Below are 16811 nucleotides of genomic sequence, written 5' to 3' on the forward strand. Positions count from 1 at the left end.
CTTCTCTTTGCAAAAGCTGTCTGAGGGGCTGGGAGTGCCGATATTGGTGTTTCTTATAATGTCTTCCTAGAGAGGGCCCAATACACATTTTGACAGCTCCCCAGATGTAAGAGATGTGTGTAAGCTCTGAAGGACAAATGGAAGCAGTTTATAAGCACGGGGACAGCCCAGGTCCTCAGACTCACCAGGAAGGAAAGAAAACCACAGAAAACTTCAGAGAGCCACCTCGTGGTCATTCCTAGGCATCTAGCTACTCCTCACTATCTCCCTGCTCCCAGAACAGTTCCTTCACTCTCTACACCATGACTCCGACCCCAGCTGTTATGGTTGGGCACTGGGTGTCCACCTGAGACAGAACAGGGCAGGGTTCCTGGAATCAGCCCAACCAGCCTCTTGGCTCTCATTCTGCTCTTTCTTAAAATTCTTCTGGCCAGGGGCCTTGCCTTTGAGAAATGATCTGGGAACCATGGTCTGGGTCTGGGTAGTGCTAAACTTGTTTCCTTCCTGAGTGTCTCTGACCCACTCATGCCCTTGTCAGGCAGACAGAGGGAGTAATAAGGGAACAGAGTGAAGGCAGAGATGCCAAGTTTGTTTGTTTTGGTTTTTTTTTTGTTTGTTTGGTACCAGGGATCGAACCGGGTCCTTTCGTTTGCACAGCAGGCAGCGAAACTACTGAGCTAAATCCCCGGTCCTGTTTGTTTTGGTTTCTTTGAGACAGTCTCACCATGTAGTTCAGTCTGGCCTTGAACTCACTATCTAGCTCAGGCTGTCCTGGAACTCATATTGATCCCTCCTGCCTCAGCCTCCTGAGTAATTACAGGTGTGGGCCACCATTCCCTGTTCTCTTATTACCTTAAAACTTTGGGACATATCTCTGCTCAGATCTGCAAGCAGGCATGCTAGTCACTCAGGGTGTGTCTATTACAGGTTTATTATTAAATTTCCATAGCCTATCTCATCCTCCTTCAAGATTGGGGACACCAAGATAAGAGTAAATTTTTCAGGATTTGCAAGGGCATCTGATTGCCAGCTTTTACAACACCCAGTTCCAAACCCCTTGAATCAATAGTCTTCTTTTTTGTACTAGGGATCAAACTTGGACCTTGCACTTGCAAGGCAGGCACTGGAACCACTGAGCTAAATCCCCCTCCCTCAAGTCATTGTTTTAAGCCTGCAGTCACCTCAGATACCAGGAAAAGTCTTCAGATCAATTCCCAAACACAATGGAAACAATTATCCTGACAGGAACTGAGGCCTCCCCTCAAAGCAGTAGCCTGATACTCCCTCAAGGAATGATGGCCCTCCCAGGACCTCATAGAATCAGTCCTAAGCTACCAAACAACCAGACCCTGATTTTATTATAGACAGCTAAGGTAGATAAAAATTAATATACAGTCAGAGAGAGACTGGGATATCAAGGGAGTCAGCAAAAAAATTAAAAAATTGTCACTGGAGGTGCATCTAAAAAAGATCAGGCCTCAAGATAAAGATGCAGGGACCAATGGGCCAGGGATTTAAGCACAAGGTCCTGAGTTCAATTCCCAGTACAGCCAAAAAAAAAAAAAAAAAAAAAAAAAAGCAAGGACCAGACCTACATGCCTCCCCTAAGGGATAAGTAATAACTTGGAATTATACTATAATTGGTATCACTTGGGCCAATAAAGTCCAGATAGACATCAATCACCCAGGTAGGTGACCAGAGCATCTGGACCCATCCCTTCCCCAAAATGCCTTTGTTCTTTTCCTGCACCCTTGCTATATGACTTGCTTCTCTATTGGATCAACATTACCTAAACGGCTGTACTTATAATCTTATTGGTTGATTATAGTTTGACCCACATTGTACTCACCTCATGATTTTATACCCACCTCATGATTTTGCTCCATAAAACATTCATAGAAAAGTGGCCTCAGTGGCAACCCACCACCCCTCTTGTCTCTCAGGAGGTATCTTTCAATAAGTTTTTCCTGCTCTTAACCTGTGCTATTTCTTTTTCTTTTTTTTTTTTAGACATGAGCCAAAGATGGATTTTATTTCTCTATCCTTGGGGGAGGAGGGATGCAAGTCTTTTTGAGTGTATGAAAGATAGTTAACATCTTGTTAAGTGAAAGCATGATTTTGCTATTATCATTATTGGAAAGTCATTAAAAGAGGTTGTGTTGTTGCCAAATTGAGAAAAGAAGCTCACATTAAATTATTCTATCATGCAGAATTCCCTTTCCGTTATGGTTCTGAATGAAAGTTGGCCAAAAGAGGAGCCTGCATGAAATCTGAAAGGCAGAAGAAAAGCAGTGGCTTGCAGAAGTTTGTTGCAGTAGGAAATATTGATGCACAGATGCAGGGGTCCCTGTGGATCCAAGCTTGTCCTCACTCTCCCTCAATTCCACATTCAGCCCACAGCTTCCCTTTCACCTCTCCAACCATTCCCTCTTCATGGTCTCACTTGATCAGCTGGATATGATTGGCCTCTTGGGTTTCCTTGTATGTTTCAGCTTGTCCATCTGTGCCAGTATTGCCACTGATTGGCTTTTAACTGCTCAGTGGGATAGTTCACGTAGAGAAGGCAAGATAAATGCCTGATTCTTTTCTCCTTATTTGAATAGATTCCTACCATCTTCCAAGATGACACCTAACTTTTGTCTCCCAAGTATATGGTTAACGGTCAACGAACTGACAAACATGTCAGTAGTCCACGAATTAACAAACATCTGTGACTGACAAAGACAAGAAAGTTCAGGTACAGTTTCAGGTTTTAGTCCATGGTTACTTGGTTCTGTTGCTTTGGACAGAAGTTCAGGGTGGAGGAGGCTTTTTGGCCAGGGGTACCAGATTTCCACTTCAGCCTTTGGAGCAAGTGGGGTCCTCTGCTATTTCTTTTTTTTTTTGGTACCGGGGATCGATCTAACTCGGGTCCTTGAGCTTGCACAGCAGGCAGCGAAACCACTGAGCTAAATCCCCGGCCCAGGTCCTCTGCTATTTCTTTTTTTTTTTTTCTTTTTTTGCTTAAACTCTTTTATTGGTACATTTTAGGCCTCTGCTATTTCTTACAATTTATTCTTTGACTTCAAGAGACACAAACTTGGCATATCTGACATCTAGCAGGTTGAGAGTTATATTTTCCTCTATTTCAACTTGACCAAGATTATCTACACTGCTGTTTATGCAAACCCCTAACATTTACCTTTGTACCCTTTTTTCTATAAACCCCCAAAGCTTCCATCAGCCCCTTGAGCCAGATTTTGAGCTTCTTTATCTTTCCTTCCAGCCATGGCTATGCTAATGAGAGCACCTTTCCTGCCTTCCACTGCTTATCTCCTTTACTGACATTGACCCTGGGAGTTGGGGCTTTTGCCCCAAAACTCCAGCAACACCCTGAGAGGTGGATAGAACAGACACACTAATCCTGATTTGACAGATGCAGAAACCGAGGCTTAGACAATAAAAGGCTCAGGTCAAGTTTCAGGCTGAGGAGTGGCAGGGTTGGGAGGGGATTCAGATTTTGGAGGTGGGGCCAGAGTGGCTGCTGCAGGAACCAGCGTGTCCCAAGCAGGTCTCAGGAGCTGTCCTGGAGCTCTGGCCCCCCACATCCCATCACCTGTTTCAGGATCTGCCTGGGGCCCCTGCTTCCTTGGCCCTCATCCCAGGAAAGAAGCCTCCAGCACCAGCAGGGCCAGGGCCCAAGGAACCGGTTGAGCCATCAGGAGTATGAGGTGTGGATTTGGGTGGACACCTGTGACAAGGACCTGCATGACCCTGTGTTTGTGTGGAGCAATTTAGAGACTGCATCAGAATCTGAGCGCTGTGGGTCCATTTGGGCTACTCTGCATCTGGACGCCCACATCTTCCCAGCTTCGTCAGGCATTGTGGTGAGGTTTGGGTTGAATTCAGTATCCATGGAGCTGTGTCTGCTGGGATGGGGCAGCTCCACAGCCCTCTGTGGAGCACTGGGAGGAGCCCATGGGGAACCAAGGGCTAAGGAGGCTCTGAACTAGTTGAATAACTTGGGAACCTGAGAGCAAAAGCCAAGAAGGAAAGGAGTGAACAGATGAACAAACAGGCTGGAGGCCAAATAGCCAGCAGGATTCAGGGCTGTGCCACAAGGTTGCTGTCTATCTGGAGAGCAGTGTTGCTTACAGACCCTCAGGGCTGGGCCTGGCCATGAGCTCAGCACCCCAGAAGTAAGTGGGCCCTGGGGTGGCAGGGCTGGTGCAGCCCAAAGAGGAGCAGATGGGGATCTCAGGCCTTGCCTTCACCAGCTGAGGAGCCTGAGCTTCTCAGGTCCCCCGAACCCCCAGCTTCCCCTCAGACAGCCTTCAGGCTCTTGGGCCAAGCCAAGGACTAGGCATGCTGGGAGGGGAGACAGGCCAGGCACAGAATGGCTTCTTGGGCTGTATGACATGCAAGGACACAGGGAGTGGTGCTTAGAAAGGCCCCATGGGCTGGGGATTTAGCTCAGTGGCACCTGGCCTGCCTCCAAAGTGCAAGGTCCTGAGTTCGATCCCCAGTACCAAAAAAAAAAAAAAAAGAGAAAGGCCCCACACTGAGTTTAAAGCTCTGCTGTTGCTATCTGTTTGTTTTTTGGTTTTTTTTTTTGAGACAGGGTCTCACTACATAGTTTAGGCTGGTCTTGAACTCATTATGTAGCCCAGGCTAGCCTTGAACTCACAGCGAACCTCCTGCCTCAGCCTCTGAGTGCTGAGATTACAGGTGTACACCACCACACCCAGCTCCTGTTGCTATTTTAAAAATTCAAAACACTTTTGGAATAAGGGCCACATTCTCATTTGCACTGGGTCCTGCAAACTATACATTGGCTCTGGGCTGGAAGAGGAAAGGAATCCTTGTCCTAACACATGGTGAGTGAGGGCTGTGAGGCCCCTCTTGCTTAGGAATGTAAGCACTGAACAGTGGTGAGAAGATGACTGATTTTCCAAACCCTTGCTACGTTCATGGCCTCAGTTAAATCATGCTCCTAAATCTTTCCTCGGCTGTAATTAAAAGGGTTAATATCACCCAGCACCAAGGGTTCCGCATGATAGTGCATATACAAACATACTATGGCTTGGCATAGGATCATTCCCCAGTAAGGAGAATGGCTATTTCGATCATGATAAGGGACTAATCTGTTACTAATAAGTAGGGAAGGGCCTTCTGGGGACAATGACATAATAAGTGTGCATTTATGACTCCCTTTCTTTTTTGTGTGTGTGTGTTTTCTTTTTTTGGTACCGGGGATCGAACTCTTGTCCTTGTGCTTACGAAGCAGGCAGCGAAACTACTGAGCTAAATCCCCGGCCCTCTTTCTTTTTTTTTTATGACTCCCTTTCTTTTCACCTTGCTCAGGGCTGGCTAAACTTCCAAGACTGTCCCCTCTTCACCCTTTGACTCTGTCCTCTAAGAAAGCAAGAACAAATCTTGTGCCAAGTTGGTGTTCGGGCAGGGAAGGGAGTACAGGAAGCAAATGTGGCAGAGGCTTGGGTGGCCTTTACCATAGCAGCCAGAGTTAATGCCTCACCTCTGCCCAGGTCCCCCTTTCGCAATCTGGAGCCAGGGGCCTGGTTACAGATTTACTTTGAACAATGTCTGATGTGTGGAGTAAAGTCCTCCTAGGCCTTTGTAAAGTCATCCTGTCTTCTCAGGAGCTTCTCAGACTTGTGCCCCAAAGATGAGGGCTCAAGAGGACTCCGAGGACCAGACACAGGTGCTGGGGGACTGGCAGGAGGGAGAGAGGCAGTGGGTAGGGGGGTAGAGGGACTGGACAGCCTCTCTTGGGGGCAAAGATGAGTTCTGATGAAAGCGAACCTGGGAAATGGGGAATGGGGCAGAGGTGAAAGTGAAGGAGCCTTTACCTTTGAGACTGGCTTACTTGAACTTGGGGCAGTAGGGGCCCAGCCTCCTTCCCAGTGACACCCCAATGACCTCTAGGGGGCAGCTGGTGGGACAGAGTGGGTTTATCAGCTGCCTAGAGCCCTCTTATCTCCTCCCCCGGGGCCTCTGAGGTCTTCTGACTCAGGTCCATTCCCAAAGCCCAGGACTGAGGGCTCTAGGCATTTTCACCCTGCAGGAAGCAAAGTGAAGTGGAATCGAGGTGCTGTCCCCAGCCAAGTGACAGCCTAGTGACAACTAGATGGATGGACAGTGGGGGAAGGTGGGGACCCCTGGCTTGGACCTCACTTTGAGGTGCCACTCAGGCCACCTGATTCTGGGCCTGTCCCATTGCTCCATCCTGAGTGGCTTCTCTCTCTGCCCCAGCAGGATCCCCAGGGCTCCAAGGGAGCTTCCACCAGGAACCCGAAGATGTCCCTGCCCACAGAGCCCAAGACTGACATGTTGTACAAGATTGAAGATGTGCCACCCTGGTACCTGTGCATCCTGCTGGGCTTCCAGGTAGGCCATCCCCAGTGCCCCACCCCAGCACTCCCCAGGGAGGCCGACCTTTCTCTCAGCTAAGGTGAAGAGAAGCCTTAGGTCTGCACAGTGACTGTTTAAGCAGGCTTGGGGAAGAGGGTGGTAGGGCCTGACAGAAGACTGGATGGGGGATGGGTTGGAGGGTCAGGATAACTTGGGGGGAGATTAGTGTCCCCCCAGAGTAGTGAGCAGTGGCTCTCTGGGAATCCCCACAGGGAGCGTCCTGTGGCTGGGCACACTGCCAGGGTGGCCCGGGTCCAGGCCCCTGAGCCAGGCATGAGGACCTTGGGTGCCCCTGTTTCTCCCTGAGTTCTGTGGGCCCTGTCTCAAACACTCTCCTCTCGCCATCCCCAGCATTACCTGACTTGCTTCAGCGGCACCATCGCCGTGCCCTTCCTCCTGGCTGAGGCGCTGTGTGTGGGCCACGATCAGTACATGGTCAGTCAACTCATTGGCACCATCTTCACATGTGTGGGCATCACCACTCTCATCCAGACCACACTGGGCATCCGGTGAGCTGCCTCTCCCCCACTTAGGAGCACATGTATGTGTACAGACATGTGCATGCACACACACACACATTCATATACACTGTAATCCACACAGTAACAACAGGAACAGGTGATTTTGCTCAGAGGGCTTTTAGGGGACAAAAAAAGAAAAAAGAAAACCCAAACCAAGCTGATTGTGGTGTCACACACTTGTAATCCCAGCACTTTGGGAGGCTGAGGCAAGAGAATCACATTAGAGCTCATGAGATAAAGAAAATTCAATTTTTATAGACCATGGAGTACTGCTCTGCCATAAAGGATAAAGTTGAGGCATTTTTAGGTAAATGGATGCACTTTGAGACCATACTTTAAAGAGAAATAAATCTGACACATATATTTAAATATTGCATTGTTTCTCTTGTGAGAGAAACTGAAAGGATAAATAAGGACCAAAATGGATGATAGATATTGAGAAGTAGGAAGAAAATGTTCAAATAAGAAGGGGAACAAGGGCTGGGGATTTAGCTCAGTGGCACCACACCTGCCTCAAAAGTGCAAGGTCCTGAGTTCGATCCCCAGTACCAACAACAACAACAACAAAAAGAAGGGGAATAAGGAAGGGGATGGGGGAGGGAAGGAGGGGGGAAGGAAAAAAAAAAGAGAATAGAAGGAAAAAAATGGAAACAAAGCTTTTGTAAATAAGGAGAGGAAGCTGGACATAGCGTCATATGCCTATAATCCCAGGACTTGGGAAGCTGAGGCAGGAGGATGAGTTCCAGGCTAGCCTGGGTTACAAAGTGAGTTAATTCAAGACCACCCTGAACTACATAGTGAGACCCTGATTAAAACAAGAAAAAAGGAGGAGAAAAGGGTTAAAAGGAAGGGAGGGAAATGGGGGAAAAAATGAAGAATCAACATATGTTATGCACTGGAACAAATTCCCTGTGATGAATATGATCATTATGTATATCAAAAGAGTACCAGGCCAAGGATTTAGCTCAGTGGTTCTGACACCTGCCTCGCAAGTGCAAGGTCCCGAGTTCTATCCCTGATACCAAAAAAAAAAGAGTACCAATAAAATTAATTTTTTTTTTCTGGTACCAGAATTGAACTCGGGTCCTTGCACTTTCGAGGCAGGCACTGGAACAACTGAGCTAAATCCCCGGCCCCAAAATTAATTTTTTTGGTACTGGGAATTAATTTTAAATTAATTTTTTAAAAAAGAGCCTAATCTGGACAATGTAGAGACTTATCAAGACCCTGTCTCAAAATAAAAAGGGCTGAGGATGTAGGTCAGTACAGAGGCTCTGGATTCAATCTCTAGTATCATAAAGGAATAAAAAAACCCAAGAAACCCCAACACTGTCTGTGCCTCCCTGCTGCTTCTATTTCCAGGCCAACCTTAGCCCTAGGCAGCTGGACGCCAACCCTGGTCCCTCAATTTAGGGGGTCTGCTGTGCTGCTCCTCCAGCACGATGAGTCTGGATGGGTGAGAGAGTGTGTCCTACATGGGCTCTTCTCTCTCTCTCTCTCTCTGGTACTGGGGATTAAATCTAGGGCCTGCACACTGAGCTACATCCCCAGCCTCTGCCCCCTACCTTTTTAAAATTTTTCTGTTTTTGAGATAGGATCTCGCTATGTAGTTCAGGCTGGCCTTGAACTCAGTATGAAGCCCAGGCTGAACTCACAGGGATCTTCCTGCCTCAGCCTCCTGAGTGCTAGAATTACAGGTGTGCACCACCATGCCCAGCCCTTTTTGTGTTTGTTTGTTTTGGTACCGGGGATCTAACTCAGGTCCTTATACTTACGAGCCAAGCAGTGGAACCACTGAGCTAAATCCCCGGCCCAGCCCTTTTTAAATTTTGAAATTAGGAGTAGTGGTGCATACCTGTAATACTAGCACTTGGGAGAGTGAGGCCAGCCTGGAATACATAGTGAGACCTGCCTCAAAAAAATTTTTTTGGGGGCGCCAGGGATTTAGCTCAGTGGTTTCACCGCCACTGCGCAAACCCAAGGACCCGTGTTCGATCCCCGGTACCAAAAAAAAAAACTGGGCGGGGGGGAGGTTGGGGATTTAGCTCAGTGGTTTGGCCACCTGCTGCGCAAACGCAAGGACCCGTGTTCAATCCCTGGTACCAAAACAAAATTTTTTTTTAAATTTTGAGACAGGGTCTTATTAAGTCACTAAACTTCTGTATTACCCAGGCTGGGCTTGAACTTGAGATCCTCCTTCCTCAGCCTCCCAGAGTGCTGGGATTACAGGCATGTGCCACTGGTCCAGTTCTCCTCCTCTTAAGGGCTACTCTGAGTGTACAGGGCCACTCTTTTCCCTGCCACAATGGTTGGACAGGCTTCCAGGGCCTGTGTGGGCCAGTGAGAGCACGACGGTTGTCTGATGTGCCGTGGGGGATGCGGAAAGGTGTGAGCAGAGTTTGGAAGCCAGAAGGGACCCGTGGTGGGAGTGGGAACTAGTATACAAAGGAAGGAAAGGGGCAGGTTTTGGGCTAGAGGAGGCATTTGTCTTCTTCCTTGGCCCTGTCCTACCTGGGGCCTCAGTGACCTCCCTCTTCCCTGCCCCTACCCATATCCCTGTCTCTGCTCCCACCCTTCTGATCTGTCTCTAATCCTCCTCTTCCACCCACCCCACCTCTGCCACCCCACACCTCTCCTCTAGGCTTCCCCTGTTCCAGGCCAGTGCCTTTGCATTTCTGGTTCCAGCCAAAGCCATCCTGGCCCTGGAGAAGTGGAAATGCCCGCCAGAAGGTGTGCCCATTTTGGGGTTCTGGGGCTGGAAGAAAGGGGAGGCCCAGGGGCCTGTAGGTCTGGGCAGCTGTCCTGAATTCTGTCCCTCCCTGTCTCCCTCTGTGTGTCCCTCTCTGCCCCAGAGGAGATCTACGGTAACTGGAGTCTGCCTCTGAACACCTCTCATATCTGGCACCCACGGATGCGAGAGGTGGGTACAAGGGCCAGGAGCCAAAGAGGGGGATAGATGGGAATAAAGGCCCCTGTTGAGTTGGAGGCACTTGAGGAGGTGGTCTAAGAATTGCTAGTGGCCAGCCCATGGTCTTTATATTGTGACTTACAGCTGTCTTTGCCCTTCTAGATCCAGGGTGCAATCATGGTGTCCAGCATAGTGGAGGTGGTGATCGGGCTGACAGGGCTGCCTGGGGCCCTCCTCAGCTACATTGGGCCTCTCACGGTCACCCCCACTGTCTCTCTTATTGGCCTCTCCGTCTTCCAAGCTGCTGGCGACCGAGCTGGCTCCCACTGGGGCATCTCAGCTTGGTGAGCAGGCACCAGGCCTGATTCCTTCCCAGCCCCATCCCCTGCCTCCCAACTCCTTCCTGTTCTGTCCCTTTAGTCTTGGCTCCTGTCCCCAGCCTGGACTACCAGCCACCTCCTCCTTGTGCCTCTGCCCCCAGCTCCATTCTCCTGATCGTCCTCTTCTCCCAGTACCTTCGCAATGTCGCCTTCCTGCTGCCTGTCTACCGATGGAGCAAGGGCCTCACTCTTTTCCGAATCCAGATCTTCAAGATGTTTCCTGTGAGGAGCTGACAGGCAGCTGGGGCTGGGACTAGGGCAGGGCCTAGGTGAGGGATTGCAAAGGCAGAGATAGCATGGGAACCAGAGCAGAGATGTTGTCCTTCCTAGCCAGGGGTTGGGGCAGGTGTTGGGGCTGGAGTCAGAACCACAGCAGGGGCTAAGTCTGGGGCTGGAGTTGGGCTGGGCTGAGGTAGAAGTGGGTTAGTCTGGATGGAGGCCTGCAGCACCTGTTGCTACCCCTCGACTCACTCTGCTTCAGATTGTGCTGGCCATTATGACCGTGTGGCTCCTCTGCTATGTGCTGACACTGACAGATGTGCTGCCCTCAGATCCGACAGCTTATGGCTTCCAGGCACGAACTGATGCTCGTGGGGATATCATGGCTATTTCACCCTGGATCCGCATCCCCTATCCCTGTAAGCACCCAAGCTTGGGCCTTTCCACCCCTGACTCAGACACTGTGAGATCCCTGGTGACCCCAGTTCATCTGATGACACAACTAGCACTAACCACAGAGTTTTCTTTTTTTCTTTTCTCCTCCCTAGTACTGGAGATAGAACCCAAGGTCTTTGCACTGAGCTATGTCCCCAGCCTTTTTTAATTTTGAGACAGTCTCACTAAGTCACTATGTTGCTCAGGCTGGACTGAAACTCGTGATCCTCCTCAGCCTCTCAGAGTGCTGGAATTACATGCGCCACTGTGCCCGTGTCCAGGTTAGCCACAGAGTTATTGTGTGCCAAGAAGAGAAGTGTTATCTCAGACAAAGCCTCACTCCAGCTCCATGCCTCTGAATAACCCAGATAAGCTCCCATAATTGCATGGCCCCTACCCCAGCTTGAGACCTCTCCCCCACCTTCTCTATCCCTCAAGAATTGCCCTATCCATTCCCAATCCACCACAGGCTCCTCACTGTATCCGTCCTCTTGCCTCCCCATCCAGGTCAGTGGGGCTTGCCCACAGTGACAGTGGCTGCTGTCCTGGGAATGTTCAGTGCCACCCTGGCAGGCATCATCGAGTCCATTGGCGATTACTATGCTTGCGCCCGCCTGGCAGGTGCCCCGCCCCCTCCAGTCCATGCAATCAATAGGTATGCTCCCTGCCCACCTCAATCTCCGACCCCAGAGGGGCCACTCAGGAAGCTCACATAGGGGTGGGGTTGAGTCCCAAGAGGTGCAGACTTGGGTGGGCAAGTCATTCACACCTCCAGACCTCATTTTCCTTGGTAATGGAAAGAGGCCTCGCATCACTTACTCTGAGTTTTGGGAGCCGAGGAGGTAACAGTTGGAGGGAAGCCACAGTCACCGACAACCTTTCACGTGCCCAGGTGTTCATGTGCCTTCTTCCAGGCAATCCAATAGCCATGAGACAGGCTCCACTCCACTGTATCTCCACTGTACAGATGAGGATATTAAAGTCCAATTGCCCAGGAGAGTAAATGCCAGGACCCTGGGACCCGCGTCGCTACCAGGGCTCTTAGCTTCCAGACCTCTTTGTGACCTGGAGGGGGAGGACTTCACACCCACAATGACAGCCCAAACCGCCCCAGAGGGGGAGGAAGTGTGACAGGTGATGGGAGGACACAGCCCGTGAAGGGGCTGGAGTAAGCCCCAACTGGTCCTTTCGTTTACAGGGGCATCTTCACCGAAGGCATCTGCTGCATTATCGCAGGACTGCTGGGCACCGGCAACGGGTCCACCTCGTCAAGTCCAAATATTGGCGTCCTAGGGATTACCAAGGTGCCGCCACCAACCAGGGCAGCACAAAAATTCCGTCTTGCTTCCATTCACCCCGTCCCCACCCTGACCTGGCCCCATCCCGTGTTTGACAGGCCCCACCCCTAGCTAAAAAGCCCCGCCTACTTAGGCCTAGTTCTACCACTAACCCGCCCTGGCCCTGGTCCCGTCCCGGCTTCCTGGCAGGTGGGCAGCCGCCGTGTGGTGCAGTACGGTGCTGGTATCATGCTGGTCCTGGGCGCCGTCGGCAAATTCACTGCTCTGTTCGCCTCGCTCCCTGACCCCATTCTGGGGGGCATGTTCTGCACCCTCTTCGGTGAGTGCTTGGCTTGGGCCTGGGTGCGAGGCACGGGTCGCTGAGTGGTGGGATTCACTCAGCCCGAGGCGTCTGTGTTTTTCTTTCCTCGCAGGCATGATTACGGCTGTGGGGTTGTCCAACCTGCAGTTTGTGGACATGAACTCCTCCCGCAACCTTTTTGTGCTGGGATTTCCCATGTTCTTCGGGCTCACGTTGCCTAATTACCTGGATTCCAACCCTGGAGTCATCAACACAGGTGCTTCCTGGCTGTCTAGTCCCTAGCTGTTGGGGTGGGGGTGGACCCAAAACACGCGCTGGGGATGTGTAGCTCAGTGGTAGAGCGCTTGCTTAGCAGTCACAAGGTCCTTGGTTAGATCCCCAGCACTTTAAAAACAAAAACTCTGGGGCTGGGGATTTAGCTCAGTGGTTCCCGCTCCTGCCTCGAAAGCGCAAGGTCCTGAGTTCGATCCCCGGTACCAAAAAAAAGCCCCCAAAACAAAAAACTCTGAGCACAGCCCTTTCCCTCCAAAGCTTCACACAGGCAGAGCCACAAATCCTTCTTAACTCTGGACATTAGTATTGGAGAGGCTAATTAGTAGCTATCCTTTACTAAAACACTTTCTGTGGATAGGTATTGAGCATTTATTTACATATGCTATGTAATTTTCAAAAAAGCTCCATGTGACTGATACTGTTATCATCTCTTAGCATGATTAAATGACTTGTCCCAAGTCAACAACCAGCAGCTGACAGAACTGGGCTTTGAACCAAAGATGGGAGAGAGAAGTAAAGATGAACTTGAAAGTCAGGGCTTTGTGCAGTTCCCTGGCCATGACTGCTCAAGGATGTCAGTAGTTTGCCCCTTGGCCTGTTCCACAGGTATTCCAGAAGTGGACCAGATTCTGACTGTGTTGCTGACCACGGAGATGTTTGTGGGCGGATGCCTTGCTTTCATATTGGACAACACAGTGCCAGGTATGGGTCAGCCTTACAAGGGAAGCACAGAGCAAGATTTGACTCATATACAGTCCACCAGATGGCCACTGAGCTGGAGATGTGGCCAGATCTGATGCCAGGTGGGCGCTGTAGGAGCAGATGGGCTGCTGCCATGCCGGCTGGTCAGAGGGAAAGACAGGCACAGACATGCCTTGTAGGTCTTGGAGTGGGTGAGGGCAGGAATTATTTCTGGGTCCCGTGAAAGAAAGTCTGCTTTCCTTTTCTGTGTGTGTGTGCATATGTGTGTGTGTGTGTGTGTGTGTCTGTCTCCAGGACTTCAAGCATGCTAGGCAAGTGGTCTACCACTGAGCTACATCCTTAGCCTTTTTTTTTTTCTTTTTAATTCTTTTATTGGTACATTTTAGGTATACAATACATTTACATTTATCATTGGGTGTTTGTACCTGAACATGATGTATCTTAGTTCTTATTTCTTCTCCATTACCTGTGTGGCCTTCACCCCCTCCATCCTTCCCTATTTACATAGACTTCATTTCCATTTTTTTTCTTTTCCCATAATTTTTCCTTTCCCTTCTTTCCCCTTCCCCTCCAACCATCCCTACCCCTTTGGACCTTTTCTTCCTATTTCAAATTATCAATTATTTAATCATTTTAACCCTTATTTACACTTTCAGTTTCTCACACTAGAGAAACTATTTGGTATTTACACGTGTCCTATTTATTGCACTTAAGAGTATGGCTTCAACCGCCTGCTGCACAAGCGCAAGGACCTGAGTTCGATCCCCAGTAACAAAAAAAAAAACAACCCAAAAATAGTATGGCCTCAATACGGATCCATTTAGCTATAAATGTCTCTAGTTTGTCATTCTTTATGGCTGAGTAGTACTCCATTTTATAAAAATAACACATCTTCTTTATCCAGTTTGCAGTTGATGGGCACTTGGGCTGTTTCCAAGTTTTAGCTATTACAAACTGTGCCGCTATAAACATGGCTGCACATATATCGCTGTGGTATGATTCTTTTAATTCTTTTGGGAAGATACCCAGCAGGGGGATAGCTGGGTCAAATGGGACCTCTAGTCCTATTTCTTTGAGGTATCTCCATACTGATTTCCACAGTGGTTGCACCAGTGTGCACTCCCACCAACAATGGAGAAGGGTTCCTTTCTCCCCACACCCCCGTCAGCATTTGTTATTGGTTGATTTCTTTTCTTTTTTTTTTTTCTACTGGGGATTGAACTTGGGACCTTGGGCTTGTGAGGCAGGCAGCAGAACCACTGAGCTAAATCCCTGGCCCTTTTTTTTTTTTTGGTACCAAGGATCAAACTCGGGTCCTTGCCCTTGCGCAGCAGGCGGCGAAACCACTGAGCTAAATCCCCTGCCCATATTGGTTGATTTCTTGATAGCAGCCATTCTTTCTGGGGTGAGGTGGAATCTCAGTGTTGTTTTTATCTGCGTCTCTCGAATGACCAGTGACGTTGAACATTTTTTTCATATATTTATTTGCTGCTTTTACTTGTCTGAGAAATGTCTGTTCATTTCAGATGCCCTTTTTGAATTGGGTCTTTGATTTTTTTCAGTTCTTTATATATTCTAGATAGTAGTCCTTTGTCTAGGGTACAACTGCTAAAAACTTTTTCATCCTTAGCCTTTTTTGAGATAGGGTTTTATTAAGTTGTCCAGGCTGACCTTGAACTTGTGGTCCTTCTGCCTCAGCTAGGATTACAGATGTGCACCATCGTGCCTGGCTCCCTTTCCTCACCATTTCTTTTTTTGTTTTTTGGTACTGGGGATGGAACTCGGGTCCTTGCGCTTGCAAGGCAGGTGGCAGAACCACTGAGCTAAATCCCTGGCCCCTGAGGTAAATCCCTGGCCCTCCTCACCATTTCTTTATAGCCACTTGTTTGAGAATTATCTTTTTCATAGAATAGTCAGATATAAACACATCAATTTGTTGGTAAAATCCACTCCAAATATGTTAGCAGATATATGCTAATTGAAGAACCTCAACATGTACCTTTGGTAATGGGGCATTTTGTAGGGATTGTGCAGGATACACACAAGTGTGCCCAGTGAATGTGTAAAAAACTGAATGTCATTAGGCACTCTAATAAGCACAGTTAACATTTACTAAAGATTTATAAGTCAGACATAGAGCTAAGTATCTTATTTTATCCTTAAAAACTATGACCACAAGGTCAGTCTCAAAACTGGACAGCACAAATCTTTTTTTTTTTTGGTACCAGAGCTCGAACACGGGACCTTGTGCTGGTGAGGCAGGTGCCAGAACCACTCAGTTATCCTCCTGCCTCAGCCTCTTGAGTACTGGGATTATAGATGTGTGGCACTATATCCGGCCAGCTGTTTTGTTTTTTGAAAAGCAGAATAGTACACAGGGCCTTTGGATCCTACGTCAGTGTCTCACCAAGTCACTAAGTTTCCCAGACTGGACTCAAATTTATGATCCTCCTGTCTCAGCCTCTCAAGAGGACTGGGATTATGTGCACCATGCCTGTTAAGAATGAGGGAGTCTTGGCAGTAGCTGTCCCTTGGATAGATGGGTAGCAACTCAACCATGGCACTTAACTTCCCCATTCAGAGGAGAGGCCAGGCTGGGGCTGGATCAGGCCCGCTTGTGGTTCTGAGACAGTGAAATGGCAGCTTTGATGCCTAGAAAATCTAGCAAGATATAGGGCCTCTGAGTGGGCAGCTGTAAAATCACCTCAAACTACCTGGCTTAGTCCTTCATGTCACCGACCTTCAACCCAACTGAGCTTCAGCAATCATCTGTGTTACACCACATAATTTTCAACAGCCCTTTAATCTGCTTTGATGAGGAACACAAAGATCAGAATGGTCAAGTTACTTGACGGAGGTCAGAAAACCTGCATTCAAACCCAGGCCTGGCTGGGTTTTAATGTTGTTAAAGACAACCCAGTCTTTAACTATGGACCAGCATAGCTTTCTCCAGCTGTTAACTTGCAGGAAAGTAAAAACAAAACACCCCTGACCCCCACCACCTGAAGATTGAACTTGGCCCTTATGTTGAGCTACATTTCCAGCCCTTTTTATTCTTTCATACTGGGGATCAAACTTGGGACCTTGCGGTTGTGAGGCAGGTAGTGGAACCATTGAGCTAAATCCCAGGCCCATGCCCTTTTGTTTTTTTCCTTCCCCCTTTTTATTTTTTGAGACAGGGTCTTGCCAAGTTGCCCAGGCTTGAGTAAAACTTGCAATTCTCCTGACTCAGCTTCCCAGAGTCCTAGGATTACAAGCACACACCACCACACCCAGCTGACACTTGAAGGATATGTGTGCAGTTCAGTGGTAAAGCACATGCCTAGAACGTGTGAGGTTCTGGGTTCAATCTTCAGCATCAC

The 16811-nt window shown here is 48.9% G+C and overlaps 1 protein-coding gene across 5 annotated transcripts in view; it reads left to right on the forward strand.

Annotated features, from left to right (window-relative positions):
• The first annotated feature begins 5562 nt into the window (after positions 1 to 5562).
• Slc23a1 (solute carrier family 23 member 1) overlaps positions 5563 to 16811 on the forward strand; it is a 33490-nt gene continuing 22241 nt past the window's right edge. For 2 of the 5 annotated variants that reach the window (XM_087180820.1, XM_004841831.4), the window contains exons 1-13: positions 5563 to 5702; positions 6257 to 6388; positions 6764 to 6921; positions 9575 to 9663; positions 9786 to 9853; positions 10004 to 10185; positions 10323 to 10443; positions 10703 to 10859; positions 11383 to 11530; positions 12074 to 12179; positions 12363 to 12492; positions 12587 to 12730; positions 13354 to 13449. In XM_087180820.1, coding sequence (XP_087036946.1) covers positions 5667 to 5702; positions 6257 to 6388; positions 6764 to 6921; positions 9575 to 9663; positions 9786 to 9853; positions 10004 to 10185; positions 10323 to 10443; positions 10703 to 10859; positions 11383 to 11530; positions 12074 to 12179; positions 12363 to 12492; positions 12587 to 12730; positions 13354 to 13449 — 1567 coding nt within the window. In that variant the 5' untranslated portion in view covers positions 5563 to 5666. Of the gene's footprint in view, positions 5703 to 6253; positions 6389 to 6763; positions 6922 to 9574; positions 9664 to 9785; positions 9854 to 10003; positions 10186 to 10322; positions 10444 to 10702; positions 10860 to 11382; positions 11531 to 12073; positions 12180 to 12362; positions 12493 to 12586; positions 12731 to 13353; positions 13450 to 16811 lie in introns of all 5 variants that reach the window. The other 3 variants (XM_087180819.1, XM_004841830.4, XM_021255907.2) reach the window with 3 other exon arrangements.

This window comes from Heterocephalus glaber, unplaced genomic scaffold (assembly GCF_053883595.1).
Source record: "Heterocephalus glaber isolate CG9 unplaced genomic scaffold, H.glaber_assembly_v1.0 deba00001465, whole genome shotgun sequence".
NCBI lineage: Eukaryota > Metazoa > Chordata > Mammalia > Rodentia > Bathyergidae > Heterocephalus > Heterocephalus glaber.